Raw genomic sequence first — 27,589 nt, 5'->3', positions numbered from 1 at the left:
AAGCCACCACCTGCAGTGCCGGCATCCCCTTACAGGTGCCAGTTTATATCCCAGCTGCTTCACTTTCAATCCAGCTCTCTGCTCTGGCCTGGGAAAGCAATAGAAGATGGCCCAAGTCTGTGGGCCCCTGCACCCACATGGGAGACCCGGAAGAAGCTCCTGGTTGCTGGCTTCAGATTGGCTCAGCTCCAGCCATTGTGGCCAACTGGGGAGCTGAACCAATGGATGGAAGACCTCTCTTTCTGCCTCTCCTTCTCTCTCCATGTAACTCTGACTTTCAAACAAATAAATAAATCTTTAAAAAACAATTTAAAAGAAGTTAGCCTTCTAAGATCTTTAGTCTCTGGAAAATCAGGCAGAGGTACAGCAGGTGTTCACGGAAGTACTGTCTTTCTTCTAGAGCGACTGAGATCAGAAGATGGGCAGCCAATGGTGCTCAAACTCAAGGACTGGCCTCCTGGTGAAGATTTTCGAGATATGATGCCAACAAGGTGAGTGACCTACAGTGGTCATCACAAAGTAACCAGAAAAGTAAATTTTGCCTCTTTGCTTTCTTTGCCTGTCACAAGCTGAGTTATCTTTGTTGCCCTTTTATAGGTTTGAAGATCTGATGGAAAACCTTCCTCTTCCAGAATATACCAAACGTGATGGCAGGCTCAATCTGGCCTCGAGGCTGCCCAGCTACTTTGTAAGACCTGATCTGGGCCCCAAGATGTACAACGCCTATGGTATGAGGGAGAGGTCTGATTGGCCTCTTTGGGGACTGTTCTCATTTTAGTTAGAGAGGGTGATTTGTGGTCTGGGTCATGTGTAGAGATGACTGAGCCAAGTGGCAGATACCAGAGAAGTTAAAGGTATCCAGAATGTTGGTTTTTTTTTTTTTTTTTTTCTTTTTTAATTAACAGATAGGGTTAGACAGTGAGAGAGAGACAGAGAGAAAGGTCTTCCTTCCGTTGGTTCACCCCTCAAATGGCCGCTATGGCTGGCGCACTGCGCTGATCCAAAGCCAGGAGCCAGGTGCTTCCTCCTGGTCTCCCATGCAGGTGCAGGCGCCCAAGCACTTGGGCCACCCTCCACTGCCTTCCTGGGCCACAGCAGAGAGCTGGACTGGAAGAGGAGCAGCCGGGTCTAGAACCTGGCACCCATATGGGATGCTGGTGCCGCAAGTGGAGGATTAGCCAAGTGAGCCATGGCGCCGGCCTCCAGAATAGTTTTAAATGTGTTTGCTTTGATCATACTAATTTGTGTAACATCCATATGGGCCCATTCCATAAGCATGTATATCTCTATGAGTTGGAAGTCTCCTCAAAAATGCTGCCAAAGGAGACATAAAATAACAATGAAGAGTGCTGGCTGCCATGTTCCCCAGCCAGAGCTTTTTGAAGTCCACTAATGACCTAAATCACCATGAAGGTGGGCTTCACCTGAATGTCCTTATTGCTCAAATCTGTTTTACTTTTCAAGGAGAGATCAATTGGGAGGAGTGAATGGGTTTAATGGCCAAAGCTAATGATAGTGCCAACCGAGTTAGAAATCAGTCTGCACTAGTATAAAAGATACAAGGCGAGTGATTTCTTGGTAAGCGTGTATTTCACTCCCATGTTACTCATTTGAGGCCATCCTTGAGCATGTTTTTCAGTCTGTGGATTTTCAGAACGTTGCTCCCTCACTTTGCTTGTTTCCTTTCCCCCTGTAGGCTTGATAACAGCAGAAGATAGAAGAGTCGGCACAACAAATCTTCACTTGGATGTGTCTGATGCCGTAAATGTGATGGTGTATGTTGGGATCCCCATCGGGGAGGGTGCTCATGATGAAGGTATGACTTCCAGATAGCCAGTCTTGACCTTGGGGTAGAACTGGGTGTTTTCCTCCTCAGCCAGGGCCAAGGGCTTTTCCTTTTTTATCTCCCTAGTGCTTTTTCTCAAGTTTCTACCAGGCTTGATGCATAGTAGTTGTCCAGAGGATATTGCTAAACAAATTGAGGCTCTACAGAGAAGAGAGGCACTCATATGTCTTTGACCCAAGCTGTTCTCTTTCTGGAAATGATGCCCTTTTCCGCTGAATTGTGGCATCACAGTGAGAAAAAAGAAGGAAGGGCAAACCTCTCTGCTTGGTCCCTCAGCCAGATCGGCTGTGGAGCAACAAAGGGTGCAGCCAGGTCATCTGCACAGAAGTGAAACATAAAAGTGATGCTTAGCTGCACTCTTACTTTCTCTCCCTGCCTTGTCAATATTAAAGTTAATAGGTGTTCATTTTGGAAATTCAGAATAAAACCAAAAAAAAGTAAAATAAAAATTTAAAATAACTTAAAATATCAAGGTTCAGTGTCACTACTTTGGTGTATTTCCAGCTACACATTCCATTTTTAAAAAAATATTTAACTATTTGAAAGCCACAGTGACAGAGGGAGACACAGAGAGATCTTCCATCCACTGGTTCACTTCCCAAATGGCCATGACACCCAGGGCTAGGCCAGACTGAAGCCAGGAGCCTGGAGCTCCATCCAGGTTTCCCACATATGTGTCAAGTACTTGGGTCATCTTCTGCTGATTTCCCAGGCACATTAGCAGAGAGCTGAATTGAAGTGGAACAGCCGCCAGGACTCGAACTGGCGCACATATGGGATGCCAACATTGCAGGCAGTGGCATATCCCGCTGTGTCACGATGCTGGCTCCCTGATTTGCTTTTGATGCTGCACACCTATAGACCATTCTATTTTGTTGTCTTTTAGGGGATTATAATAGAAAAGCATTGAAAGCCAGCCCTCTTAACCTGAAAGAGAAGCTTTATGCTTTGTGGGCTGAAATCCACAAAATCCTAGAGTTTGAAGAGCTCTTGGGAAAATATATAGACTCCATCTATTTGTAACAGAAAATAACCCAAACTTTGTCATGAAATACATGGCTACAGAGTTTAAGCAAGAAGTGTGTTTTAAAGGAAAACTATACCTCCAGGAATTCTGGGTCTTTAATAAGTGAGGAATGGGGCTAGCACTGTGGTGTTTGGGTAAAGCCGCCCCCTGCAGTACCAGTATCCCATATGGGTGCCGGTTCAAGTCCCGGCTTTTCCACTTCCAGTTCTCTGTTATGGCCTGGGAAAACAGTAGAAGATGGCCCAAGTCCTTGGGCGCCTGCACCTGCATGGAAACCCAGAAGCGGCTCCTGGCTTCGGATCGGCCCAGCTCCAGCCATTGCAGCCATTTGGGGAGTAAACCAGTGGATGAAAGACTTTTTCTCTCTCCCTCTCTCCCTTTCTCTCTGCCTCTGCCCTTCAAATAAATAAATAAATCTTTAAAAAAATAAGTATGGAAGATTTTATGTTGCTTTTCCTGTGTGTAGGGAAACTTTGACCAATATGAGTTTTGAGTCTGATTCTGCCTTACATTATTACTCCAGAGAGATGGAGAAAATAAGACTAAGCCTTTTTGAACTGGATGTCAGGCTTCACTTAGAGCTAGTGAAGCGGCTGGTTACGTTGAAGGTGTCATTTTGCTCTTTTCAGAGGTGCTCAAGACAATTGATGAGGGAGATGCAGATGAGGTGACAAAGCAGAGGATCCATGATGGAAAAGAAAAGCCAGGTGCTCTGTGGCACATCTATGCAGCCAAGGATGCTGAAAAGATCCGAGAGCTACTCCGAAAGGTACACTTCTGAGTGGGCTGAGTCAGCCTATATAGGAGGAGACATATGGAGTCATTTGGCGTTAAAAAGTATTAGCCATAGTGCCTCTTGTTGAAATGCCCAGAGGACGTGTATCTACCCCTAGAAGACATTGAATAGGGTAAAGCAGAAGCTTTGGCCTAACAGGGACGTTGTTGCAGCAAGTTGGATTTACGCTGTTAGTATTTATGTATCCATAGTAGTCACTCCCTTATCCATGGGGGATACATTCCCAGACCTGCAGCATATGCCTAAAACTGCAGATATTGGTTTTTTATCCTGTACATACATTTTTGTGATAAAGTTTGATTTATAGGCCAGCATTGTGGTGTAACAGGTTAAGCCTCTGCCTGAGACGCCAGCTTCCCGTTTGGACACCAGTTTGAGACCCCACCCGGCTGCTCCACTTCTGATCCAGCTCCCTGCTAGTGTGCCTGGGAAAGCAGCGGGAGATGGCCCAAGTACCTGGGCCTCTGCGCCCATGCGGGAGACCTGAAAGAAGTTCTGGGCTCCTGGCTTCGGCCTGGTCCAGCTCCGGCCATTCCTGCCATTTGGGGAGCAAATCAAAGATCTCTATCTCTGTCTTTCCTCATCTCTCTGTAACTCTGCCTTTCAAATAAATAAAATTAAATAAATAAATCTAAAGTTTAATTTACAAACTAGACACAGTAAGAAATTAATAGCAGTAGCAAGTAATAAGATAGAACAACTACAGTTGTACACTGTAATAAAAGTTATGTGACTGGACTCCCACGTTCTCTCCCTCTCTGTCTCTGTCCTCCCCTCTCAAAATATTTTATTGTACATTTACCACTGCACTCACAGCTTCTCTTGGTGTATCTGAATTATCAGCATCACTAGTCTTATACCTTGGGGCCTTTATTAAGTAAAATAAGAGTTAGTCAAACGTAGACGCTGCAAAACTGGCACAGCCAGTCTGATAACCAAGATGGTTACTGAGTGCCTAACAGGCAGGCAGTGTATATAATGTAGACAACGGGACAGAGGAGTGATTTATGTCCCAGGATGAATGGACAGAACACTGCAAAACTGTATCATGCTGCTCATAACAAGAGTCATTTGAATTGTTTATTTCTGGAATTTCTCATTTAGTATTTTCAGACCTCAGTTTATTGTGGGTAACTGAGACCACAGAAAAGGGAACTGTGGACAAGGGAGTACCACTGTAGTGGTTTTTTGATTTTTTGATTTCAATCGTGGCTTTAGGTTGGAGAAGAACAAGGCCAAGAGAATCCCCCTGATCATGACCCAATTCATGACCAAAGTTGGTATCTGGACCAGACCCTCCGGAAGCGACTTTATGAGGAGTATGGTGTACAAGGCTGGGCTATTGTGCAGTTCCTAGGTGATGCTGTCTTCATACCTGCTGGAGCCCCTCACCAAGTAGGTTCCATCTTGGGGGCTGGACTCAACAGTTCTGTGGGCTTCCTTATCTCTGCTTTCTTTTCAAATCTTGCAAGGATTATACTGATTGTTCTTAAACTGTTTTTTGTTTTGTTTTGTTTTGCTTTTTACTTTTCTCCTTGTGATTTTAAATGCTTGCTTTAAAAAAATTTATTTTATTTTATTTTATTTTTTTTTGACAGGCAGAGTGGACAGTGAGAGAGAGAGACAGAGAGAAAGGTCTTCCTTTGCCGTTGGTTCACCCTCCAATGGCCGCCGCGGTAGTGCGCTACGGCCGGCGCACTGCGCTGATCTGATGGCAGGAGCCAGGTGCTTCTCCTGGTCTCCCATGGGGTGCAGGGCCCAAGCACTTGGGCCATCCTCCACTGCACTCCCTGGCCACAGCAGAGAGCTGGCCTGGAAGAGGGGCAACCGGGACAGGATCGGTGCCCCGACCGGGACTAGAACCCGGTGTGCCGGCGCCGCAAGGTGGAGGATTAGCCTAGTGAGCCGCAGCGCCGGCCTTAAAATTTTTAAACAGGGGCCAGCGCTGTGTCACAATCAGTTAAGCCACCATCTGCAGCGCCGGCATCCCATATGGACACCGGTTTGAGTCCCGGCTGCTCCACTTACGATCTGCCTCCCTGCTAATGCTCCTGGGAAAGCAGCAGAGGATGGCCCAAGTGCTTGGGCCTCTGCACCCATGTGGGAGACCTGGAAGAAGCTCCTGGCTCCTGGCTTTGACCTGGTCCAGCCCTGGCCATTGTGGCCATTTGGGGAGTAAACCAGCGGATGGAAGATTCTTTCACTCACTCTCTCTCTCTCTCTCCCTCCCTCCCTCTCTTCCTCTCTCTGATTTATAAAGTAAATGTTTATGTTTAAAAAAGTTTTTTAAGCAATTTAGACTATCAGAGAACAACTGAAAATCTCATCTCAGCTGCATGTGCCATACTACCCCTTGTCAGTCCATCCCAATCTAGTTTCCTTGCCTTGAGGTAGCTACCATTTACAATTTGCTATATATTTCTCCAGGGCATTTTCTGTGAATATTTTTTATTGATACATTTGCACTTCAGTTTTTCTGTTTTGTCATTATTATAAAAATGAAGTGTTAATTGTTTTTAACTGTATCATGGACATTTCCCGTGTGTTACTGAATCCCTAATGTCTGATGTCTTCCTTCTGAACTTTCCCTCCCAGGTTCACAACCTGTACAGTTGCATAAAAGTCGCAGAAGACTTTGTGTCTCCGGAACATGTAAAGCACTGTTTCCGCCTGACTCAGGAGTTCAGGCATCTCTCTAACACTCATACAAACCATGAAGATAAACTGCAGGTAGGTAACTCCTGTGTCCCCGCCTCTGTCTGCCTGTCTCACACTAACATCCATGTTCGCCTTCGTGAAGGGCTGACTCTGGAGGATAAATGACTCAGGGAAACCATGTCTGGGGATGTGGAGTCTCCTTTCAGGAAACATGTGACCGGTCTCCCTCAGTTTGGTCGCACAGAACACTCATTTTAAGCTAATTATTTCCGGTGACATAGCGGGTCTGTGTTAGTAACTGGTTAGACTGCCCTCCCCAGTCAGGTGTTTACCAGAAGAGGAATTGACCTGCAGCTGCTGCTTAGAGCAGATTTCTGTGCAGATTCAATTCCAGGTCACTACCAGAAATGCAGTCCATCTCCCTAGGAACTGCACTCCCAGGGAGCAGGGCTGTGTTCTCTCCCAGGAAGCTGGGCTGGACAGTTAGCTTAGCTTTCTTCTGCTTTTGAAATACATTGGAATTTTAAGGACAGAATTTCATTATTGGTATATTTGGTCACCTGAGTAGCATAAAATGAACAAAGAATAAGGAAATAAGATTCTCCACATCAGCAGTGTGAGTGCACAACTCCCAGCCTTTCATTGGGGCCTGCTTTCTTCCATCAGGCCTGTGGCTTGGGGAATCTTCGATTGGTGATCCATCAGGTTGCAGGTGATTTTTCTCAATCATCCTCAACCCTGAATCTGATCTGCTTTTCCTATTTCAAAATTATGAAGCATTTCAGCTGTAAAATTCTTATACAAAGTGTAAGTACAGATATACAGCTATACATGTTTCAGACCCTACCTCCTTCAGGTCTCTACTTGTAACTTATCACTTAACCGTCAGACCTTACCTGACCACCATACTAAGAATAACATCAGGGCAGGCATTTGACCCAGCAGTTAAGATGCCAGTTAAAGGGCCGACACCATGGCACAGTGGGCTGAACCACATATTGGCAATGCTGATATCCTGTATTAGAGAACTGGTTCGAGTCCCAGCTGCTCCACTTCCAATCCAGCTCCTTGCTAATGCACCTGAGAAAGCAGCAGAGGATGGCCCAAGTATTTGGGCCCCTGCCGTCCATGTGGGAAACATAGATGGAATTCCTGTCTATTGGCATCTGTGTGGCCCAGCCCCAGCCATTGCAGCCATCTGGGGGATGAAGCAATGGATAGAATATCCTTTTCTCTCTGTGTCTCTTCCTCTTTCTATGTCACTGTGTTTTTCAGATAAAAATTAAAAAAAAAAAAAAAAATGGGGGACAGCGCAGTGGCGTAGCAGGTTAGGCCTCCACCTTCATTGCTGGAATCCCATATGGGCACCAGTTTGAGTCCCGGCTGCTCCATTTCCGATCCAGCTCTCTGCTGTGGCCTGGAAAGTCAGTGGAAGGTGCCCCGAGTCCTTGGGCTCCTGCGCCCGCATGGGAGACCTAGAGGAAACTCCTGGCTCCTGGCTTCAGATTGAAGCTGTTGCAGCCAATTGGAGAGTGAACCAGCGGATTGAAAGACCTCTCTCTCTCTCTCTCTCTCTCTGTGTGTGTGTGTAACTCTGAGTTTCAAATAAATTAATAAATCTTTAAAAAAAAAAAAAGATTTTCAGTTAGGATGCCCATATCCCATATCAGAGTACCTGGGTTCAAATCTGCAGTGCCCTCCATGCCAGTGTCCTGCTAATGCAAACCTGACAGGCAGCAGGTGATGGTACAAGTAGTTAGGCCCCTGCCACCCACACTGGAGACCTATATTGAGTTCCCAGCTCCCATTTTGGAAATGAAACAGCAAATAGGAGCTCTGTGTCTCTGTCTCTGTCCCTCTTTCCATCTCTCTCTGTCAAACAAACAAAATTAATAAATACAAATGTTTTAAAACTTTAGGGGAGGCTGGCGCCGTGGCTTAACAGGCTAATCCTCCGCCTTGCGGCGCCGGCACACCGGGTTCTAGTCCCGGTCAGGGCACCGGATTCTATCCTGGTTGCCTCTCTTCCAAGCCAGCTCTCTGCTATGGCCCGGGAAGGCAGTGGAGGATGGCCCAAGTCCTTGGGCCTTGCACCCACATGGGAGACCGGGAGAAGCACCTGGCTCCTGGCTTCGGATCAGCGAGACGGGCCGGCCGCAGCGGCCATTGGAGGGTGAACCAACGGCAAAAAGGAAGACCTTTCTCTCTGTCTCTCTCTCTCACTATCCACTCTGCCTGTCAAAGGAAAAAAAAAAAAAAAAAACTTTAGGGGAGAGGCTGGTGCTTTGGCCATCGGGTTAAGCCACAGACTGCAGCACCAGTATCCCATATGGATCCCAGTTCAAGTCCCAGCTCTTCTATTTTTGAACCAGCTCCCTAACTAACATTCCTGAGGACACAGCAGAGGATGGCACAAGTATTTGGGCCCCTGCCCCCACAGAGACCCAGAAGAGTCACCTGGCTCCAAGATCCAGGCTCTAGCCTGGCCCAGGCCCAGTCGTTGCAGACATCTGGGAAGTAAACCAGCAGATGGAAGATCTCTCTCGCTGTGTCTCTCCTTATCTCTTTCAAATAAATGAATAAATATTTAAAGATAAAAATAGGAATGAGACTTAAAGTCTCATTCTAGAAAAAGATGTTCAGGGAAGAGTGAAATTCAAAGATAAGTTTATTAAGACAACATCAGCTGCAGTACTCAAATACCTTTTCAGCATTTATTTTTTGCAGTAGCATTTCTACTCATCTGACATATATCTTGTACAATGTCTGGCACATAGGAGGTACTCAGTAATTAATACTAAAAAAGAGAATAGCATAAGAGGGACTTGTGTACTATCATTCTGTTTAAGAAATAAGATGCCATGTACGTGTACAGCCTGCACACATACAGCCCATCTGCAGGGAGCACATGTGTACATAAACAGCATGTGCACATACAACACCTGCACTGCTGATACTCCATGCACCCTTCCCATTTCCCTACTTGCCTTCCTCAGTGATAACCACAGTCTTCATGTCCTTTTAAAAAACTTAGTATCTTCAACTGGTTCATTTTATTTTAATAACTTTTGTTGTTGTTTCTTCCAGCTTCACATGTCACATGTGTTCATTTTAGACTAATTAGAAAATATATATATATATAACTGCAAAGGGAAAAAATATCCCATAATTGTGCCTTACACTGTTGTTAAGTTTGAGGACCAGCATTGTAGTACACCAGTCTAGCCACTGCTTGCAGCACCAGAATATTGTATCAGAGTACTGGCTCTGGAGCCGACGCCGTGGCTCACTTGGTTACTCCTCCACCTGCGGCGCCGGCATCCCATATGGGCTCTGGGTTCTAGTCCCGGCTGCTCCTCTTTCAGTCCAGCTCCCTACTGTGGCCCGGGAGGGCAGTGGAGGATGGCCCAGGTGCTTGGGCCCCTGCACCTGCATGGGAGACCAGGAAGAGGCACCTGTATCTGGCTTTGGATCAGCATGGCACGCCGGCTGTAGCAACCATTTGGGGAGTGAACCAACGGAGGGAAGACCTTTCTCTCTCTCTCTCTCTCTCACTAACTCTATCTGTCAAATAAAAAAGAAATAAAGTACTGGCTCAAGTCCTAGCTGTTCTACTTATAGCTTCCTGCTAATGCATCTGGAAAGACAGCAGAAGATGGCCCAGGTGTTTGGGCCCCTGACATCCTACTTGGGAGACCAGGATGGAGTATCTGGCTCCTGGCTTCAGCCTGACTCAGACCTGGCTGTTGTAGCCATTTGAGGAGTCAACCAGCAGATGGAATATATCTGTGTGTATGGTTGTCTCCCTCTTCTCTTTGTCACCCTGCCTTTCAATTAAGTAAATCTTTAAAAGAAATAAATAAAAGATAAGTTTATGGTAGGCACTGCAGCTGTGGTAGGCATTGGGCCTAGTATTGAAGCCTGCACTTGGGCTGCTGCTCCCTGTCCTGGCTTCCTGCTCACATGCACCCTGCTGGCAGCAGGTGGTGGCTCAGGTGCTTGTGTCCTTGCCACCCAGGTAGGAGACCTGGACTGAGTCCCACTCCTGGCTTCAGCCTGGCCCAGCCTAGGCTGTTGCAGGCATTTGAGGAGTGAACCAAAGAATAGGCAGTCTTTTATTTTGTCTCTCTGCCTCTCAGATAATTGGGCGGGGTATTTATTTTAGTGCAAAAAAAAAAATAAATGTTTACATGTATACATAAAAAGGGTTTTTTTGTTTTTTAAGATTTCATGTAGAGTTACATACAGAGAGAGTGAGAGACAGAGAGAAAGGTATTCCATCCACTGGTTCACTCCCCAAATGGCCAGAACGGCCAGAGCTGCGCCTATCTGAAGCCAGGAGCCAGGAGCTTCTTCCGGTCTTCCACACGGGTGCCGGACCCAAAGACTTGAGCCATCTTCTACTGCTTTCCCAGGCCATAGCAGAGAGCTGGAAAAAAAGGGTTTTGTTTTGTTTTGTTTTTCTTGACAAGCAGAGTGGACAGTGAGAGAGAGAGACAGAGAGAAAGGTCTTCCTTTTGCCATTGGTTCACCCTTCAATGGCCGTCGTGGCCAGCGCGCTGCGGCCGGCGTACCGCACTGATCCGAAAGCAGGAGCCAGGTGCTTCTCCTGGTCTCCCATGGGGTGCAGGGCCCAAGCACTTGGGCCATCCTCCACTGCACTCCCTGGCCACAGCAGAGAGCTGGCCTGGAAGAGGGGCAACCGGGACAGAATCCAGTGCCCTGACCAGAACTAGAACTTGGTGTGCCGGCGCCGCAAGGCGGAGGATTAGCCTATTGAGCCGCAGCGCCAGCCTTGTTTTGTTTTGTTTTTGTTTTTGTTTTTTAAAAGATTATTTACTTGAGAGGCAGAGTTACAGACAAGAGGTCTTTCATCCGCTGGTTCACTCCCCAGATAGCCACAATGGCTGTAGCAGGGCTGATCCAAAGCTAGGAGCCAGGAGCTTCTTCTGGGTCTCCCACGTAGGTGCAGGGGCTCAAGCACTTCAGCCATCCTCCACTGCTTTCCCAGGCCATCAGCAGGGAGCTGGATTGGAAGTGGAATAGCCAGGACTCGAACCAGTGTCCATATGGGATGCCAGCACCATAGGCGGATGCTTAACCTACTGTGCCTCAGCACAACCCCATAAAAAGAGTCTTTAAAAAGGACATGGGGGGCCGGCGCCGCGGCTCACTAGGCTAATCCTCCGCCTTGCGGCGCCGGCACACCGGGTTCTAGTCCCGGTCGGGGCACCGATCCTGTCCCGGTTGCCCCTCTTCCAGGCCAGCTCTCTGCTGTGGCTAGGGAGTGCAGTGGAGGATGGCCCAAGTCCTTGGGTCCTGCACCCCATGGGAGACCAGGAGAAGCACCTGGCTCCTGCCATCGGAACAGCGCGGTGCGCCGGCCGCAGCGCGCTACCGCGGCGGCCATTGGAGGGTGAACCAACGGCAAAAGGAAGACCTTTCTCTCTGTCTCTCTCTCTCTCTGTCCACTCTGCCTGTCAAAAAAAAAAAAAAAAAAAAAAAAAAGGACATGGGGGTCAGCATTGTGACATAGCGGGTAAAGTTGGTGCCTGTGACACCAGCATCCCTTATGGGCACTGGTTTGAGTCCCAGTTTGACATCTAATCCAGCTCCCTGCTGGTGGCTTGGGAAAAGCAGTGGAGGATGGCCATTCATTTGGGAGACCCAGGTGAAGCTCCTGGTTCCTGGCTTCAGCCTGCCCAGCCATCTGGGTAGTGAACCAGCAGATAGAAGATTCTCTCTCTCTGTGTCTGTCTCTGTCTCTCTGTCTCTCTCTCTCTCAATTTCTCTGATGCGTGTATGTATCTCCCTCTCTCTGTAACTCTACTTAAAAAAAAAAAATTTGATTGATTTGAAAGGCAGAATTAGAGAGAGACAGGGAGAGAAAGAAGTCTTCCTTCGACCTACTGGTCTACTCCCTGCATGGCCACAACAGCCAGAGATGGGCTGATGCGAAGCCAGGAGCCAAGAGCTAGGATCTTATTCTGGGTCTCCCATGCCACAGTGCCGGCCCCTAAAAAAAATATTTTAGGTGCATGGAAAGGCAAATGTGTAGCCTGGTAGTTGAAACTCTGGCTGAGACACCCTTGTCTCATATGGGAGTGCCTGAGTTCAGTGCCTGGCTCTGGCTCCTTACTCTAGCCTCCTGCTAATGCAGACCCTGGAAGGCAGCAACGATAACAGAGGAACTGAGTTGCTGCCACCCTCAGAGGAGACCTGGATTGTGTTCCTGGCTCCCAGCTTCAGCCACGTGCCAGCTCTGCCTTTGCAGTTATTTGGAGAGTGAACCAGCAGATGGGAGTGCTCTCTTTGTCTCTGTCTCTGCCTATCAGATAATGGAGTTATTTTGTAATGAAAAAAATAAATGTTTTCATAAAAGTTATGCAGGGCTTTTGACTTCTGTGAACAAAAATAACCTTTAATTCCTTTCTTCCACAAACTTTTTGAGGTACCCTCATAGTAAGCATATAGGTGATGGTGCATATAAACTTTCTAATGATTGTATCCTTTTCTTTTGAATACAAAGTTTTTTTTTTCTGAGAGGCAGAGAGAAAAAGGGAGCTCCCATCCACTTGTGGTTTACTCCCCAAATGCCTGCAATGGCTTGCGTTGGGCAGTGGCCTACACACAGGAGCAGAAACACAATCAGGATTTTCCCATGGAGGCAGCAGGAAGGCAATTCCAAAAGCTATCAGCGCTGCCTCCCAACGTCTGAATTGTCAGGGGGCAAGCCAGGCATCAAACTCAGGAGCTACAGTATGAGACCTGGGCAGCTCAGCTGGCATCCTCACCTGCTTTAGACCTTATATCTTACGTGGCTTGCAGATAAATTTGGGAATGATTTGGGAAGCACACAGTCATTGTTGGGGGTGTCCTCCTCAACCTGAAGGCATATAGTCAGGGTACAGCGTGCATTTACAAGCGTAGCACACAGCGTGCGACTGCCATGAGCTGACTGTACTGCTTGCTTTCTCCAGGTGAAGAACATCATTTACCACGCAGTGAAGGATGCTGTCGGCACTCTGAAGGCTCATGAATCCAAACTGGCCAGGTCTTAGACACGGAGAAACTCCAGACTCCCTGTGAAGCAGGTCTTTCACTCACAACACTTACAGGGAACGGCAGGGTTCTCTGCTGGAGCAGAGGCCCTTCACCCAGAGCCAGTGTGGTCAGTATTACAAACTCTCCAGCCACTCTTTTCTCGCTGCCTCAACACTGAAGGTTGGCACAGGAAGGTCGCACTGTTCACACACACAGTTTCAGACTCCAAGCCAAGGGTGCCACATCCCCATCCTGTGGCCTTTTGGGAATTCAAATTGCCTGAACGTCCCTGGGCTTTCCTTCACACTCTCCTGATTGGAGATTCATGGAGACCAGGAATGTGGGCACAGCTTTGTTTTCTTCTCTTGGGCCTCCCTACCTGGAATGTGTTTGGAGGTAGGGGGAATCATGTAGCTGATGCAGGTGGAGGGCGGGCATGTCAGCATGCCTGGCGGGAGCCTGACTGTGTCTCAGCACCTGACCTCTGACACAGCCCATCCCAGGGGACGGGGTGAAGCCATTCCCCACACTGTCCCATGAACACTGGAGTCTGGCAGGACCCAGGGAGAACCCACTGCTTTTCCCAGGAGGCTCCAGGATTAGGAAACGTGTGTATTTAGTGAAAAATAGGTTTGTAGTGAAATAGTTACTATTTCATGAAAGTAGATATTTTTAGAATTTTTGAAATACCACAGTTGTTTTCCTGGATTATGAGGAAAGGCACATTACATTTAGTCTTCCTTTCGATAAAACTCTTTGAAGAAATAGGATTTTTAGAAATCAGTTGCCCACTATAGCACAAAGTCAGCCAAAGCAGAATTTGAAAGAATTGGCTTTTTAGGATTCTTTTAGTTTCTCCCCCTCTCCTCTCAGTCTTGCCTTGAGGGAACAGTCATCTGCGAACTTCGTCATGTCTGAGCTGTGGTGTGTTCCCCACACACACTGGTGACTCCGGGAACCATTTTCACCTAGTACCAGCGTTCCCTTGGGACTCCTCCTGTGTTTCCAAATGCAAAGGAAAGTTTGATTTCCAACTTGAAGTTTTTTTGTTTCTTGGGTTTTTTGTCCAGAAATATTTTCAACAAAACTTTCCAACTCAGTGAAGTTTTATTAAGGATTTATTTGAAAATGATGGAATTCATTGGCCCATAGGTACATTGGGAATGTATCTCTTTCCAGCTGTACTGTAGTGCCCTGCCGGTTTGTTTATATGTTCACAGTTAACTTTTTTTTTTTTTTAAATAAAAGTCATTTACTGTAGAATACTTTTAATTTCACTTTCTGTATTTTAATTTTGTTGAAGGGCTGATTGGGATTTCCATGTTCTTATTAAAAAGCTAACAAATTTGTTTGGAGTGGACTGAATTCTTCCCTTGCCGATCCTTGTGAACTCAAGGCCACGTTGCGGGCCAGGTAGGAGCTGGGGGATACATTACTGTGCTGCGCCTGATCCTTACTCTGCTTCCTGAACTTTTCCCCAGTTGGTAGAAAGAAAAATGCCAAGGTGAAGTCAGTGTGGTTCGGAGGCTTTTGAGAAGGCACCAGGACACATGAGTCAGGGCTGGGAGGAGAGAAAGGTGTCCCATAGTTACTGCTTCTACTTCCCTGGGGCTGAGTGTTGAGGGGAAAGGCCATGAGGTATGGCCTGAGCATGGCGTGGGGTAGTCCGTGGTGGGATTCCTCAAAGCACAAGACCCTGGCTGCCCATAGACAAAACCCAGTCGGCCTCGCTGATGGTGGAGAAGGCCCATGGGATTTATTGCTTATCAAGGAGCAGTGCAGCATCTTGAAGGATGAGTACAGGCTGCAACCAGCCAAGAGGGCTTTGGGAAAGGAGGTTGTTAAAAAGATAGCAAGAGGGGTCATCAGAGGCTGCTTCTCTGGAACCTACTGGGAAACATCTTCCAAAGGGTTTGAGCCTCGAAATGTAATTAGCAGGTTGGAAATGGACTATTGTGTGGTCAAGACTGAGGTTGAATTACGACAGAACTCAAGTACGGAACTCTGTGTCCTTTTAGCCTGGAGGGGCATAGATTGATGCTGTTGTCACCATAGGATTTCACCTCAACATAAAAGGGAGAGGAGCACAAAAGCTCCAAAGTGGGACAGGAAAGCAGAGCAGTGGGAGGAGGGGCATTGGAGCCTGGTGGCTTGGTGAGGATCAGGAGCTGCACTAGCCTACATTCTGGATACCAGCGTCTTCAGAATTAGGACATCCACCGCACCAGTTCCGCTCATGTTGGCGGCCCAGCCCCTCCTCCACCCTCTCTGAAATGAAGGTCTCACCCTGCCGCGCAGTGCAGGGGCCACCACCTGTGTCCTCTCAGCAGGGGGTTGGTAAGGGTGGACAGGTGCAGCTGTGCCTCTGCCTTCAAGAGCTCAGGTGTATGTCGTTTCTGGGTCCATAAATGGGGATGGGCTGGGGTGTGGAGGCTGTCAGAATGTAGGCTTCCTGCCTGTTTATAAAGCCTGCCCACTAGTGGCTTTGTGATCCGCAGCAAATTATTGAATCTCCCTAAGCTTCCCATTTTTCTTATCTTCAAAATGAGGATAATTATAACTCTCCCTTATCAGGTTGTCCTAAGAATTTGAAATCATGCATGTGAAGCTCTTAGCACAGGTCTGTGCACACAATGAGCACTCCACACAGGAGCTATGATTTCCTCCTAGGATTTTTAGGCCTTGCAGCTTGAGGTGGGCTGTGGCTGAGGTCTGGGCGAAACCAGCCTCCAGAACCTCAGGCCTAGCGCTCGAAACGCAAGGAAGGTGAACAAGCAATTACCAGACAGGGCACTGAGGGTCGAAGGCGCATGCCCAGCCACAGCAGGTGCCGGGGTGGGGGCGCGCCGTTGCTGCCGCGGCCTCCCCTTTAAGAGCGCCACCGCCCACAGCCGGTGGCTGCGGCAGGGACCTCCCCTTTAACGGCGGCGGCTTCGCGCTCCGCTGCCCCCGCGGCGGCTGCTGCTACTGCGGCTCCTGCTGCCGCCGCGGCTCGGCCTCCGGCAGCTGCATCCTCGGCCCGGGCCGGGTACCCGCCCGGCGCCGAGCGCGGCCCCGCCATGGTGTCCTGGATCATCTCTCGCCTGGTGGTGTGAGTGTGGAGACGGCGGGCGCGCCCGGCGGGGAGGGCCGGGGCTGGTGATGGAGGAGAGGCGGGGGTGGACAGCGCCGGGGCTGCTAACGGCAGTCACCTCGAGGCACGCCGCCCCTGGTTGGTGTCCCCGGAGACATGGAGATGTGGGCCCTGAGGGGTGCACCCCATTTATTTTTAATAACTCCTTTTATTTTTAATTTCCCTGCTTCCCGCACGGCGTGATTCATTAAGGGGCACAACGCCCTCCCACCTAGCCTATTTGGGAGCAGCTGGGGAGGGCGGGGGCCCCCAGGCCAGGGGCAAGAGAAGAGCGTGGGGGCGAGGCAGGGCCTCATTCCTGAGCTTACAGCCTTTGCCAGCTGCCCGGCCGTCCTCCCCGCGTGCTGCCTGTCCAGAAGCTGGGGGTGAGGACACATGTTCTGAAGGCCCCGGGCAGCCGGCTGGAGGACAGGGTATGGGAGGAAGCGGAGAGGGGGTGTGTGTGTGTCTGCAGCCGGGGTGCGCAGGCCACTGCAGCGAGGACCTCCGTTCCAGGCTGCCAGCCACACTGTGGAGCTGTGTCCCTGACGCTTCCCCAGGCTCCCGAGGGAGCCGGCACACACATCCCACCAGGACCCCAGACTTTGTCCTTGACGACAGCACTTTGCAAGTATCCTGCCTTCACTGGGCAGGTCCATGTGGAAACAGCACTCACAGCACTCACTCCCACCCCAGCCCAGGACCCTGCCACTCGGTCTCCCACCGTGGGACTGCACCCAGCAGCCCCGCCCTGCTGCAGTCTCCCCATGCCCTGCTGTCACGCGCTTGTGCGCTGGACCTACCGAATCTCCTGCCTCCTCAAGAGGGAGTCTGGGGCCTCCCACCTCCATGTGGCCTTGAGGGGGCTGGGCTGCTTCTGTCCAGCCTGAGCAACATCCCCAAGGGGTATCACTGTCCCATCTGTGTTCTGTAACGGGATCGCTCGGCAGGGCCTTGAGCCCAACCCCTCCCCTGAGCTTGTCCCAGGGGTACGTCCATGGGGGGAAATAAACCTCTTTGTCCCTCACAGGCCCTCTTGCCTCTGTGCCCTCTGCTCCCCACGTCCCCAGGGTCACAGTGGTGCCTCAGACTGGCAGGTGGAGTGCCCTGTTAGGTGTGTCGGGTTCCCTCAGGGAGCTGGCCCTGCCTGGGCTGCCTGAGACTGGGAGGTGGAAAGTAAGGGCAGGTGGGTGTGAATGGGCTTGGAGCTGAGAAGGGAGACACCAGCCATCCCCAGGGCAGTGACCAGACTTCCACTCCCCACGACACGTGTGTGTATAACCAAGGGCCATGACTAAAGGGATCGCTTGGAGCCTCTGACCTCCAGGTCGCTCTGCCTTTTCCGGGTAGGAAGGAGGGTCACCAGCCGAGCTGGCCGGAGCTCTGTGCTTTGACCTTAGCACCTGTCTCAGTCCCTCTGCCTGGCCCTCTGGAGTCGTGGGCCAGTGGCCCCTTCCCTGGGCCCCAGTAACTGTGCTGCCTCCCCAGGCTCATCTTCGGCACCCTATACCCAGCCTATTCTTCCTACAAGGCCGTGAAGACGAAGAACGTGAAGGAATATGTGAGTGGGAGACCCTTCCACACAGGCAAGAGAGGGGAGAGCAGCAGGCGTGTTTACATGGGGCGACTTTGTGCCAACACTGTCAGCCGCCAACGGGACCCTGGAGCAGAGGAGGTCGCCGGGTGGCCTGATGCCCCAGGAAGTGAGGTCCCGGGCGTCCCTTCCTGCTGTAGCTGAGGCAGAGCGGGGCTCCCGGGTGTTGCCCACAGCCTTGTCATGATCAGCAAGCCGTGCTGGGGGCCCCAGGGTGGGGGTTCCTCCGGCCCAGCCCCCGCCGACAGTGCCCCCGCTCCCTCAGGTGAAGTGGATGATGTACTGGATCGTCTTCGCCTTCTTCACCACAGCCGAGACGCTCACCGACATCGTGCTCTCCTGGTGAGGCCCAGCGTCCCCTCCCCACCTCTGTCTGCCCAGGCCCAGCAGGCCACTGAGACCCAGCTCAGGGTCCTCCATGCCCTCCGTGCTGACCTGATCAGCAGAGCGAGCACAGACCCAACCCCCTGCTTCTCCTCCTGGTGGCAGCAAAGCGCCACAGGTGACTCGGGAACCCTGCTTCTGTCAAGCTTCCCAGGTAGCAATTCTCAGCCTCAGGGCCCCCATCTGTCAAAGAGGCGTGAGAGTCAGTGCTGTCAACATTGGAGGCTTGCGATTCCGAGGCGTTCTCCTCCGGCACCGTTAGGCTGTGTATGTGTGAGCGCTCTGAGCCCAGGGAATAGGTGTTCAGAAACCTTTATTGAATGTGTACATGGCTCTTAGAAGAAAGGATTAGCCACCACATTGCAAGCCAAGGGAAGAGACTTGTCCTGGGGACCGTGGACTAAAGATCATTTGGACTGCAGATAAGTCCTTGTGTTTGAGCAAAGTAATGCTAGCAGAGGAAGGAGATTAGGAAAGCCGGGCTTACACATTGAGGGTTGGACTGCACATCTGACACAGTGGTTAAAACACCACTCAGGAACCTGCACCCCAGATCAGGGCCCCTGGGTTCAGGTCGTGGCTCCACTTCCAATTCCAGCTTCCTGCTAACGCATAACCTGGGAGACTTGGGTCACTGCCACACATGTGGGGGACTCAGGTTGAGTTCCAGGTTCCTGACCTTGTCCTTGCCCAGCCCTGGCTTTTGTCAGCATTTGGGAAGTGAACTAGTAGATGGGAGATCTCTTTCTCTCTCTGCCTTTCAAATATTTTTTTTTTAACTTGGGGCAGGCATTTGGCATAGCAGGTAAGATGCCACTCAGCAAGCTGACATCACATATCAAAGTGCCTAGGGTTGACACCCAGCTGGCTTCCCTGTCCCAACTTCCTGCTAATGCACACCCTGGGAGGCAGCAGTGATGGCTCCAGTCACCGGGTCCCTGCCACCCACACGGAAGGGACTGCTGGCTTCTGCCTGGCCCAGCCCCAATCGCCACCTGCATTTGGAAAGTGAACCAGCGGATGGAGGATCCATCTCTCTCCTTCTCTGCCTTTCAAATAAATTAATGAATTTTTTTAAAAGGGGCCCTGTTTAAACAAAAATAAATAAATAAATGAAGGCATTTCAGAAGCCGTGTGACCCAAGCTCAGGAGAGAGCTTTCCAAGGGCTGGGTGAGGACACGGCAGGCCTGAAAGACTCTGGCTTGTAGAAGAAGCTGAGGGCTGGAGGGGCCCTGGCCTGGGCCTGGCCAGTGAGGGGGGTTCCCCTGGGTGCTGACCCAGAGCAGAGGAGCTAGGGGTCTTCTGCAGGAGGGTGAGGGCAAGGAGAGCCACTCCAGCAGGAAATTCCTTCCGGGGTCACTTGCTTTCCTCCCACCTTCTGGGTGAGGAATGACCCAGCCCAGTGAGAGGTGAGGGGGTGTGCCCTCCTGACTCCCCGCCCTGTGCTCTGCGCTTGCCCCCGTCTCCCAACAGGTTCCCCTTCTACTTTGAGCTCAAGATCGCCTTCGTGATATGGCTGCTGTCTCCTTACACCAAGGGTTCCAGCGTGCTCTACCGCAAGTTCGTGCACCCAACCCTGTCCAACAAGGAGAAGGTTGGTCCCTACTCTCAGCCACGTACCTCCCTGCCCTCTCTGGGTGCCCAGAGCCTGGAGAGACCTGGCAGGACCCCAGCCTTCTGGAGCAGACACTGCCTGTGTCCAGGGGTGAGCCAGGATAGGGCAGGGCCCCTAGCACAGCACCAAGTCTCACCTCCTCCTCCTTCCCCTACCCCACTCAGGAAATCGACGAGTACATCACACAGGCCCGAGACAAGAGTTATGAGACCATGATGAGGGTGGGCAAGAGGGGCCTGAACCTTGCTGCCAATGCCGCTGTCACAGCTGCTACCAAGGTGAGATGGGGGTGGGCCCGTACTCCCACGGCCCCCCTGGGGTCCATCATGTGCCCCAGGGCAGGGCCCCTGGGCACCCAGCCTGTCTTTGGGTCTTTGAAACTCAGGGTTACAGCCCTGGCTGTGCCACCCTCCAGCTGAGTCACTTCCACTGGCCAGCCTGAGCTTCCTCATCAGTCCAAAGGGGCAGCACAGCCCCGGACTCAGCACTGCCTAGGCCTCGGTGATGACTGTGTAGGGAGGACTCTGAGCCTGGGGGCAGCTGCCGCCGCCCTGGTGACCTCTGTCCCCACCCCGCCCCTGCCCCTGCTCTCGCGGTGCGTGGTGGTGACCCTAGGGCCAGGGGGTGCTGTCGGAGAAGCTCAGAAGCTTCAGCATGCAGGACCTGACCCTGATCCGGGACGAGGATGCGCTGCCCCTGCAGGCGCCCGACAGCCGCCTCCGACCAGGCCCCGGCAGCCTGCTGGACACCATCGAGGACTTAGGTACCGCCGGGACCTGGGGCTGAGTGAGGGTGGGGCTGAAGGGCAAGGAGGCAGAGCAGAGACCCCGGGAGCCCTGCTCTGCTTATGTCCTGCGAACAGGAGATGACCCCGCCCTGAGTCTAAGGCCGAGCACCAACCAGGCAGATCCCCGGACAGAGGCCTCTGAGGAGGATGTGGGAGACAAGGCCCCCAAGAGGGTCAAATCCATCAAAAAAGTGCCCAAAGCTGAGGTGAGAGCCTGGGCCAGAGCTTGGGAAGGTGGAAAGCATGCAGCTCCGGCTGAGCTGCCCCTCGCCTTCCCTTCACAGCCACCGGCCTCCAAGACTCTGAAGACAAGGCCCAAGAAGAAGCCTGTGGGCGGGGGTGACTCCGCTTGAGCCAGAAGGAAGCTTCCCGGTGGGCCTGAGCCCAGCCCCTGCTCCAAGCTGTGCCACTGGCCTGGCTCTCTCAGGCCCCTGGGGCTCCTCCCACGGCCAGTTCTGGTGCCTGTCCAGGGGCCACTCCTCTGGCGGGGCAGGAGGGGGGGCTTGGAAGAGAGAGGGGTGGGCCCAGCTGTAGGGTTTGGGGGGTAGAGGCTGGCCCAGGGCCTGAGCACTGAGCCACCCAGGGAGGCGGGGGCTCCTCGGCCCGCCCCGCCCTTCTCCCCATGGCAGCCCCGCCCCGCCCACCCAGTGCCTTGCTGAAGACCGTGGCCATTCCCTTCTCTGAGGTCCCACCACACCCCCACTGCTCTCCGTGGGTTGGAACAGCACAGGCCACCGCCCAGATGGACCAAGGCTGGGCCTGAAGGTGCCTGTGAGAAAAGGGGGCTGCAGGCTGCCCTTATGACCGGAGGGCGGGGGTCAGCGTGGGCTCAAATGACCAACAGGGCCAGGCCAGAGCTGCAGCCGGCTTGGCGCGTGCTGCATGTCCCCTTGGGAGGTGGGTGTCCCTGGGGCTGTGGTATGGCTGGGCGTGGCTCTCCAGGGCTGGGCTGGCCTCCTCTGTTCCTCCTTCTACCCTCAGCCCCACAGCAGCTGGCCGCTCCCCCTCCTTCCCCTGCCTCCCTCCCCTCCCTGCCTCCTAGTCTCTGAGTTCAGAGAACCCCAGCCCTTCAGAGAAGGGGGCTCTGAGGGATCCCACTCCCCCACTCCCGCAGCACCCCGTGCTGAACTCCTCCACCCCTCGGGACTGGGGCCTCCTTCCCCACGGCCCTCATGTCCCCTTGCTGTGCCAAGCAGACTGGCCCTGTATGAGCCCAGGCTCCATGCCACATCCTGCTGCAGCTTCTGCCATGGCATCAGTCAGGTCAGGAAGAACCTGGGAGGAAGATGAGAATGCAGGAGCCAGCCGGGAGCTCCCGAATCCTTGGGAAGAGGGTGCTCGTTGGACCTTCAGCATTGGATGAGCCAATAAACCGAACGCTGGCACCTCACTGACTTTGGCCTCTGAGCATTGTTCTTGCCTCCCTTGGCTGACAGGCAGGAAGGATCCAAGTAAGAATTAGCAAGGCCTAGCTGTGGGATGTGGGGTGGGGGCCAGAGAAGCAGACCAAACCCAGGAGCTCTGGTCTCCAGGGAAGAGATAGGCTTGAGCTGGTCTTTCTGGGGAAATGGTTTGGGTGTTCAAGATAAGGCCAGGGGCCTAAGAGGCTAGGACTTCAGGGCCAGAGGGAAGGGTGTTGTGGCACAGCAGGTTGGTCTGCCCCTTGGCATGTCTGCGTCCCATACTGGAATGCTGGTTCACACTTCCAATCCGGCTTCCTACTAATGCACCTGGGAAGCAGCTGATGGCTCAAGTATTTGAGTTCCTGTTACCCAACTGGGACACCTGAATGGAGCTCCTGGCCCTTGGCTTTGGCCTGGCCCAGTCTCTGCTGTTGTGGCCGTTTGAGGAATAAACCAGTGGATGGATGGAAGACCTCTCTCTGTCTCTCGCTTGCTCTGTCACTCTGCCTTTCAAGTAAGTAAATAAATCTTTAAAAAAAAAAAAGTGAGCCAGAGGCTGCAACCCCCAAAATCAGGCTTTTTTTTTTTTTTTTTTAATAAAAAAGAATTAAAAAAAAAAAAAAAAACATTTGTTTGTTTGAAAGGCAGAGCAAGAGATCTTCCATCTGCTGGTTTACTCTGCAAATGTCTGCAACAGCTGAGGCTGGGCCAGGTGGGAGCCAGGAGCCAGGAGCTCCACCTGGGCTCACACTTAGGTGGAAAGGATCTACCACCTCCCAGGGAGAACATCAGCAGAAAGCTGGATTGGAAGTGGAACGGGGACTTGAACCTAGGGACCTGATATGGGATGTCGGCATCCCAAGCAGTATCTTACCCACTGTATTAAATGCCTACCCCCAAGACTCCAGTTGGACCTTCTGGTATCCCACCGAGAGATACGGGCTATGGGAACAAAGGCCCCAGAGAATGGCTAAGGGCCTGCTGGGGCTTGGGCGGTCACCATGCCAAGAGAGGCCAAAAGACGCCAAGGGGTTAAGCCAGAGACACAGAATGTTGAGGAAAGAGGCAGAGATTAGGAAGCCAAGAAAGGGGGCTATGCAGAAAACAGCCCCATCGCTCCCGGGCACACACAAGGGAGACAGGGCACCAAGGGCTGGGACCGAAGAGGCACACCCTGAGGAAGGAAGGGGACAAGGCCTGAACTGCTGGGCCAGGTTGCAGAAGAAAAAGGGCTGCAGGGCATGGGATGCGAGCCCAGGGGAGGTCGAGCCAAGTCCACCAGAAGCCAAGAAGCAGAGTTAGCTGCAGATGAGATCCCAGAAGCTGGGGCCCAGGAGAAGGGAACGGGTGGCAGAGGAGCAGTGGCAGCGACACAAGAGAGGTCAACAGAGGCAGAGAGTGGAGGGGCAGGGAGGGAAAGAGCAGCTCATCCTTGGGGGCACAAACAGAGGATCCAGAGCATAGCATGGGGTAGGGGTGTGAGTGGGGTCCTGCGCCCAGGCTCTGGACCACAAGTTTTGGAAAATGCCCCTTGTCAGTCTCTCCTCTCCTTCCCTGGTAGCATGGGGCATGTCCACCTGCTACACTTGAGCCAATCTACTTAAAAACCTCCTGAACTCAAGGTCAAAGTAGGGGCAAGAGGTGAGATGACCCTTTAGACTCCCCTGGTGTCCTCCGGTCAACCAGCCCTCTTCCCAGCTCTTCTGAAGGTCACTGCCTTCAGCACTGGTCTCCGAGAAACTGGCCCCTTTCTCCATCAGGAGAAGGTACCAAGGAACAGATTTGTTCTAGAAAGATCCCCAGAAACCAAGATGCTGCAGCCCCATGCTAGTAGGTTCCATATGGTCAGTAAACCAGATTAGGCACTGTCCACCTGAATCTCATCTGCTTGCACACACACACACACATGCTCACACCCAGGTGTGTGCTTGTACCATCATGGCTTAAGGAGATCACTGTGAGGTTCGGCACTGCCAGGCACTCTGTACACATTTGGGTTTCTCAATGTTGACAGGTACATGCTCAGATTGCTAAGTGCCTTGGTCTGTTGCCATGGAAACATGCAGGTTTCTAGAACTGTGGGCACAGGGCCTGCCCCCTGTGGTGCAGGAGGAGAGAGGAGAGAAGCGGAGGGTGACAAAAAGGATGGATGGAAAGGCCCCTGGGAGCAGGCTGGCCAGTGGGACACATCTGGGTCCAGGGGACCTCTCACTGTCACCCCACGCCCTGGAGCCACCTGCCCTTCTAGAAGGCTCTGCCTCAGCAGATCTCTCCGGGACAGGGGAGTGGAGAACAGAATTGTGTGGCCAGAGCTGTGTAGAGGGTCCTAGATCTGTGCCTGGACCCCCAGGGGCTTTGAGAGGTATTCACTTGGGCTGGGGGCAGGGAGCTGGGGGCTGGAGCTCTGCATGTAGGCCTCCTGGGGGATACTGGGCAGCCCTCCAGGCCCAAGGCTCCTGGCTGGAATAGCTTCAATCCTGGCACAACTTCAGCTGGCTCCCCCTCCCTTTCTTGTGGGTGCCCCACACCCAGAGAACCTGCTTAAAATGGGATTTCCAGGCTGTGACGTCAAAGGAAAGCCAGCAGCAGTTCCATCCAGCCTCCACCAGCTCTGCAAATCAGCTGAGCTCTGTCCAGCCTTGCTCGCCTGGAAGGAGGCAGCACTGGCAGAGGGAGCAGGGAGTGGCCTGGAGCACTGGGTTCTGGTCAGCATCCAGGATGAAGGCTGAGGTTACTTCCAAGCCAAAAGCCCCTGATGGCTTCCCCAGTACCCTTAAATTTCAGCCAATACATGATCATCTCCTTCCCAAACTCCCCTAGTGTTTCTTTCTTTCTCTGAGCTGGGTCAGGTCTGTGTGGAGCTGGAGGGAACCACATGTTCCAGCATTGGGACTGGTTCCTGTCTGCGAGGAAGTCCCAAATCTAGGCAGGAGGCAGCAAGGGTGGTGCAGAGCCTGCAAGGAGACAAAAGGCCACTAGATGGCGCAGCTCCCTCCCAATGCAGGCATCTATAGGCACAGGCAGACAGGGACAATTCTCCCCTGCAGCCGGTGGCTCAGGGTTTGTTGAGCAGTGTGGCCCGTGCTCCTCTCCCTAGAGCTGGAGATTGTTAAGAAAGCATCCTTGAGGGTGGACAGGACAGCTGAGGGCTCCAAGCAGTCTCTTGCCAAGCCCAGCCTGTTGCACACAAAGCACGGGGTGTATCCTGAGCTGGGACGGTGCCAGGCCGACCTTGGGAGGGCCCTGCGGCCCAGGGCACCCACCCTGGGCTTCTGAAAGTGCATCTTGGTATCCCAGGCTGCTGGAACTCATTTGGGAGTCATGAGGGGACAAGGACCCACAGGAAATGAAGAGGGTGGGGCTGGGGTGGGGAGGGCTGGGCCCAGAGGGAGACCGACACACACTGGCCTATTCCTAGGATGTGGCCTACCGGTGGCCACCATGGCAGTTCTGGGCCTGCTCCAGATTCTCTTGCCCTCTGCCCCTTCCTTTATAATAATCCAGGTACCGTGGAGTTGAAATGAGAGAGTAGACCCTGGGACCCCGAAGTGTTCTTGCCAGGGCCTGTGGTGGGGCCCCTGACCAGCCTAACCTTTCCCTGACCTCTTTCCCCAGCTGACCCCACCAGGCCTACATCCCCTATAAATTACACTCTGCTTTTGTTCCAGCCAGAAGAGTGATCAATAAATAATGCTGCTTGAAATATTGATGGCAGGTTTTACACCTGCATCCCTTAGCTGTGCCCATCAACTGGGAACTCAAGTGCCGGTGGGGAAATACATGACCCCCAGATGGCTCTTCCTGTGTCAGCCAACAGAGGCTTCCTTTTTCAAGATTCTGCCCCATTCCGATCTCAGCCAGAATTACTGGTTAGTCCCGTCAGCTAAGAAGAGGAGGAGGGTTTCCCCAGAGATCAGCTCAGCCAGCTCCCTGAGAAGCACGGGATACGCTGAACCAAGCAGAGACCCTCTTGGACAGCCTGGTTTCCCACGATGAGATCAAAATCCCTTCCTCCATTCTGCCAGGCCCTGTTCTGCAAGTGACCAGCTCAGAAGGCGACTACAGCCTTCCAGGCCCCACCTGGACTGTCTGGAGCCCAAGCAGACTTCTCTGGTGCAGGTCACTCTCATCTGGGAGAAGAGGAGGGGGTGGGGAACAGGCAGCAGGGGAAGCTCTTGAGCCCTCCTGAGCTCTCTAGAGTCCAGCTCACCCAGTCCCAGTTCCCGTCTGCAGAAACCGAGTCCACTCAAACCTCGGCATTCACGGTCTCTTCTGTCCAAAGCACATGTGTTCTCCACCAGGTCAGCTCCTAGCTACGCTTCAGGTCTCAGCTCAGACACAGCTCCCCAGGCCACCCCACCCCAGCTGGCAGACACCCCTCCAGACCCCTCCGAATCTGTCCTTCCCCGCTGACAGCACGCATCACCCTGTTTGGTCGTTGCCTATTTCTTAGTCTGTTTCCCTGCCAGGCTAAGCTGGGTGAAAGTCGTTGAGTACAGCTGGTTCGCTGTTTGCCCAGACGGTAGCACAGGGCCTGGCACACACCAGGCACGTTTCTGCAGGATGCCTGGATGGCGCCCCTGCAGCATTCTCCCACTCCTGTTGAAAGAACCGTCAACGGTCAATAGGTCAATATCTCTCCACCCGGTGCTTGCCTGCCCCTGAGAATGGTGTCTGCCCTGGACTGGAGCTGCTCAGATGGGCCGCCCTCGCTGCACTTCCCCCAGCCTGAGCCGTGCTCACTTGCTCTCCTAGTTTCCTCTCACACACACAGATGGGAGCCAGCTTTCCAGCCACATTCAGTTCTCACTTTAATTCAAATGCTAAATTGGGAAGAAGAGCAGCTTCACACTCCCAATTTAGCCTGGAAGAGAAAAAGTGAGAGAGCCTGGATGTTGCCAGGGAAAGAAGAAACTTGGGTCTGAGTTTGGGGTGGGGGTGGCAGAGACACCCAGAGCCCAACAGGAAATCACAAAACCCCTACTACCCAGCTCTAAAAATAAAACACCCAGATCTATGGCCCCAGGGTGACCCCTAAAGCCTCTTTCTATACCAGGGCATTACCTTAAGTCTCAGGGGAGGGTTAGGGCGAACAGAGAAGTCTCTGGTTATTAAAACCATCTAGGAGGGAGATGTTACTGCTTTGACTACTGGTAGTAGGACAGCGGAAGTTCTTCCTAAATCTGACTGTAATCCCCCTAGCTGTAGCTGTAGGTTAATATCTATAGATGTTGACTTCAGACCCTGAGCCCACAGATTCTTGCGCACTGATACTTACAGCAGTGTCACTCATTCACACAATAGCCAAAAGGCAGAAGCAGC

At 52.2% G+C, this 27,589-nt stretch overlaps 2 protein-coding genes across 3 annotated transcripts in view; both read left to right on the top strand.

Annotated features, from left to right (window-relative positions):
* Window positions 1–14,705, top strand: part of KDM3B (lysine demethylase 3B) — an 82,242-nt gene extending 67,537 nt beyond the window's left edge. Inside the window, exons 18-24 of the mRNA XM_062189070.1 lie at window positions 401–491; window positions 598–728; window positions 1,697–1,816; window positions 3,503–3,642; window positions 4,888–5,064; window positions 6,265–6,399; window positions 13,308–14,705. Of these exons, the coding sequence (XP_062045054.1) occupies window positions 401–491; window positions 598–728; window positions 1,697–1,816; window positions 3,503–3,642; window positions 4,888–5,064; window positions 6,265–6,399; window positions 13,308–13,388 (875 nt within the window). The 3' untranslated portion in view covers window positions 13,389–14,705. The remainder of the gene's footprint in view (window positions 1–400; window positions 492–597; window positions 729–1,696; window positions 1,817–3,502; window positions 3,643–4,887; window positions 5,065–6,264; window positions 6,400–13,307) is intronic.
* A 1,663-nt stretch (window positions 14,706–16,368) lies between these two features.
* Window positions 16,369–21,375, top strand: REEP2 (receptor accessory protein 2). Of its 2 annotated transcripts, none has more exons than XM_062189756.1 (8): window positions 16,369–16,462; window positions 17,972–18,044; window positions 18,343–18,419; window positions 19,936–20,056; window positions 20,242–20,355; window positions 20,699–20,840; window positions 20,940–21,070; window positions 21,149–21,375. In XM_062189756.1, exons 1-8 carry the CDS (start codon window positions 16,431–16,433, stop codon window positions 21,215–21,217), a joined length of 759 nt encoding a protein of 252 aa, XP_062045740.1. In that variant the 5' UTR covers window positions 16,369–16,430; the 3' UTR covers window positions 21,218–21,375. The 2 variants fall into 2 exon arrangements, with proteins under 2 accessions (XP_062045740.1, XP_062045739.1); XM_062189755.1 differs by having other exon boundaries at window positions 20,693–20,840.
* Window positions 21,376–27,589: the final 6,214 nt, after the last annotated feature.

This window comes from Lepus europaeus, chromosome 4, assembly GCF_033115175.1.
Source record: "Lepus europaeus isolate LE1 chromosome 4, mLepTim1.pri, whole genome shotgun sequence".
NCBI lineage: Eukaryota > Metazoa > Chordata > Mammalia > Lagomorpha > Leporidae > Lepus > Lepus europaeus.
Note: the sequence above shows the minus strand (reverse complement) of the source record. Positions and strands in the feature narration are given on the sequence as shown.

What these genes read in the sequence shown, in the direction of transcription:
- REEP2 (XM_062189755.1), top strand. Translation starts at nt 16,431, where the DNA reads ATGGTGTCCTGGATCATCTCTCGCCTGGTGGT. An exon ending in CGAAGAACGTGAAGGAATAT is followed by an intron (nt 18,045 to 18,342) that starts GTGAGTGGGAGA and finishes CCGCTCCCTCAG; the next exon opens with GTGAAGTGGATGATGTACTG. An exon ending in ACCGACATCGTGCTCTCCTG is followed by an intron (nt 18,420 to 19,935) that starts GTGAGGCCCAGC and finishes GTCTCCCAACAG; the next exon opens with GTTCCCCTTCTACTTTGAGC.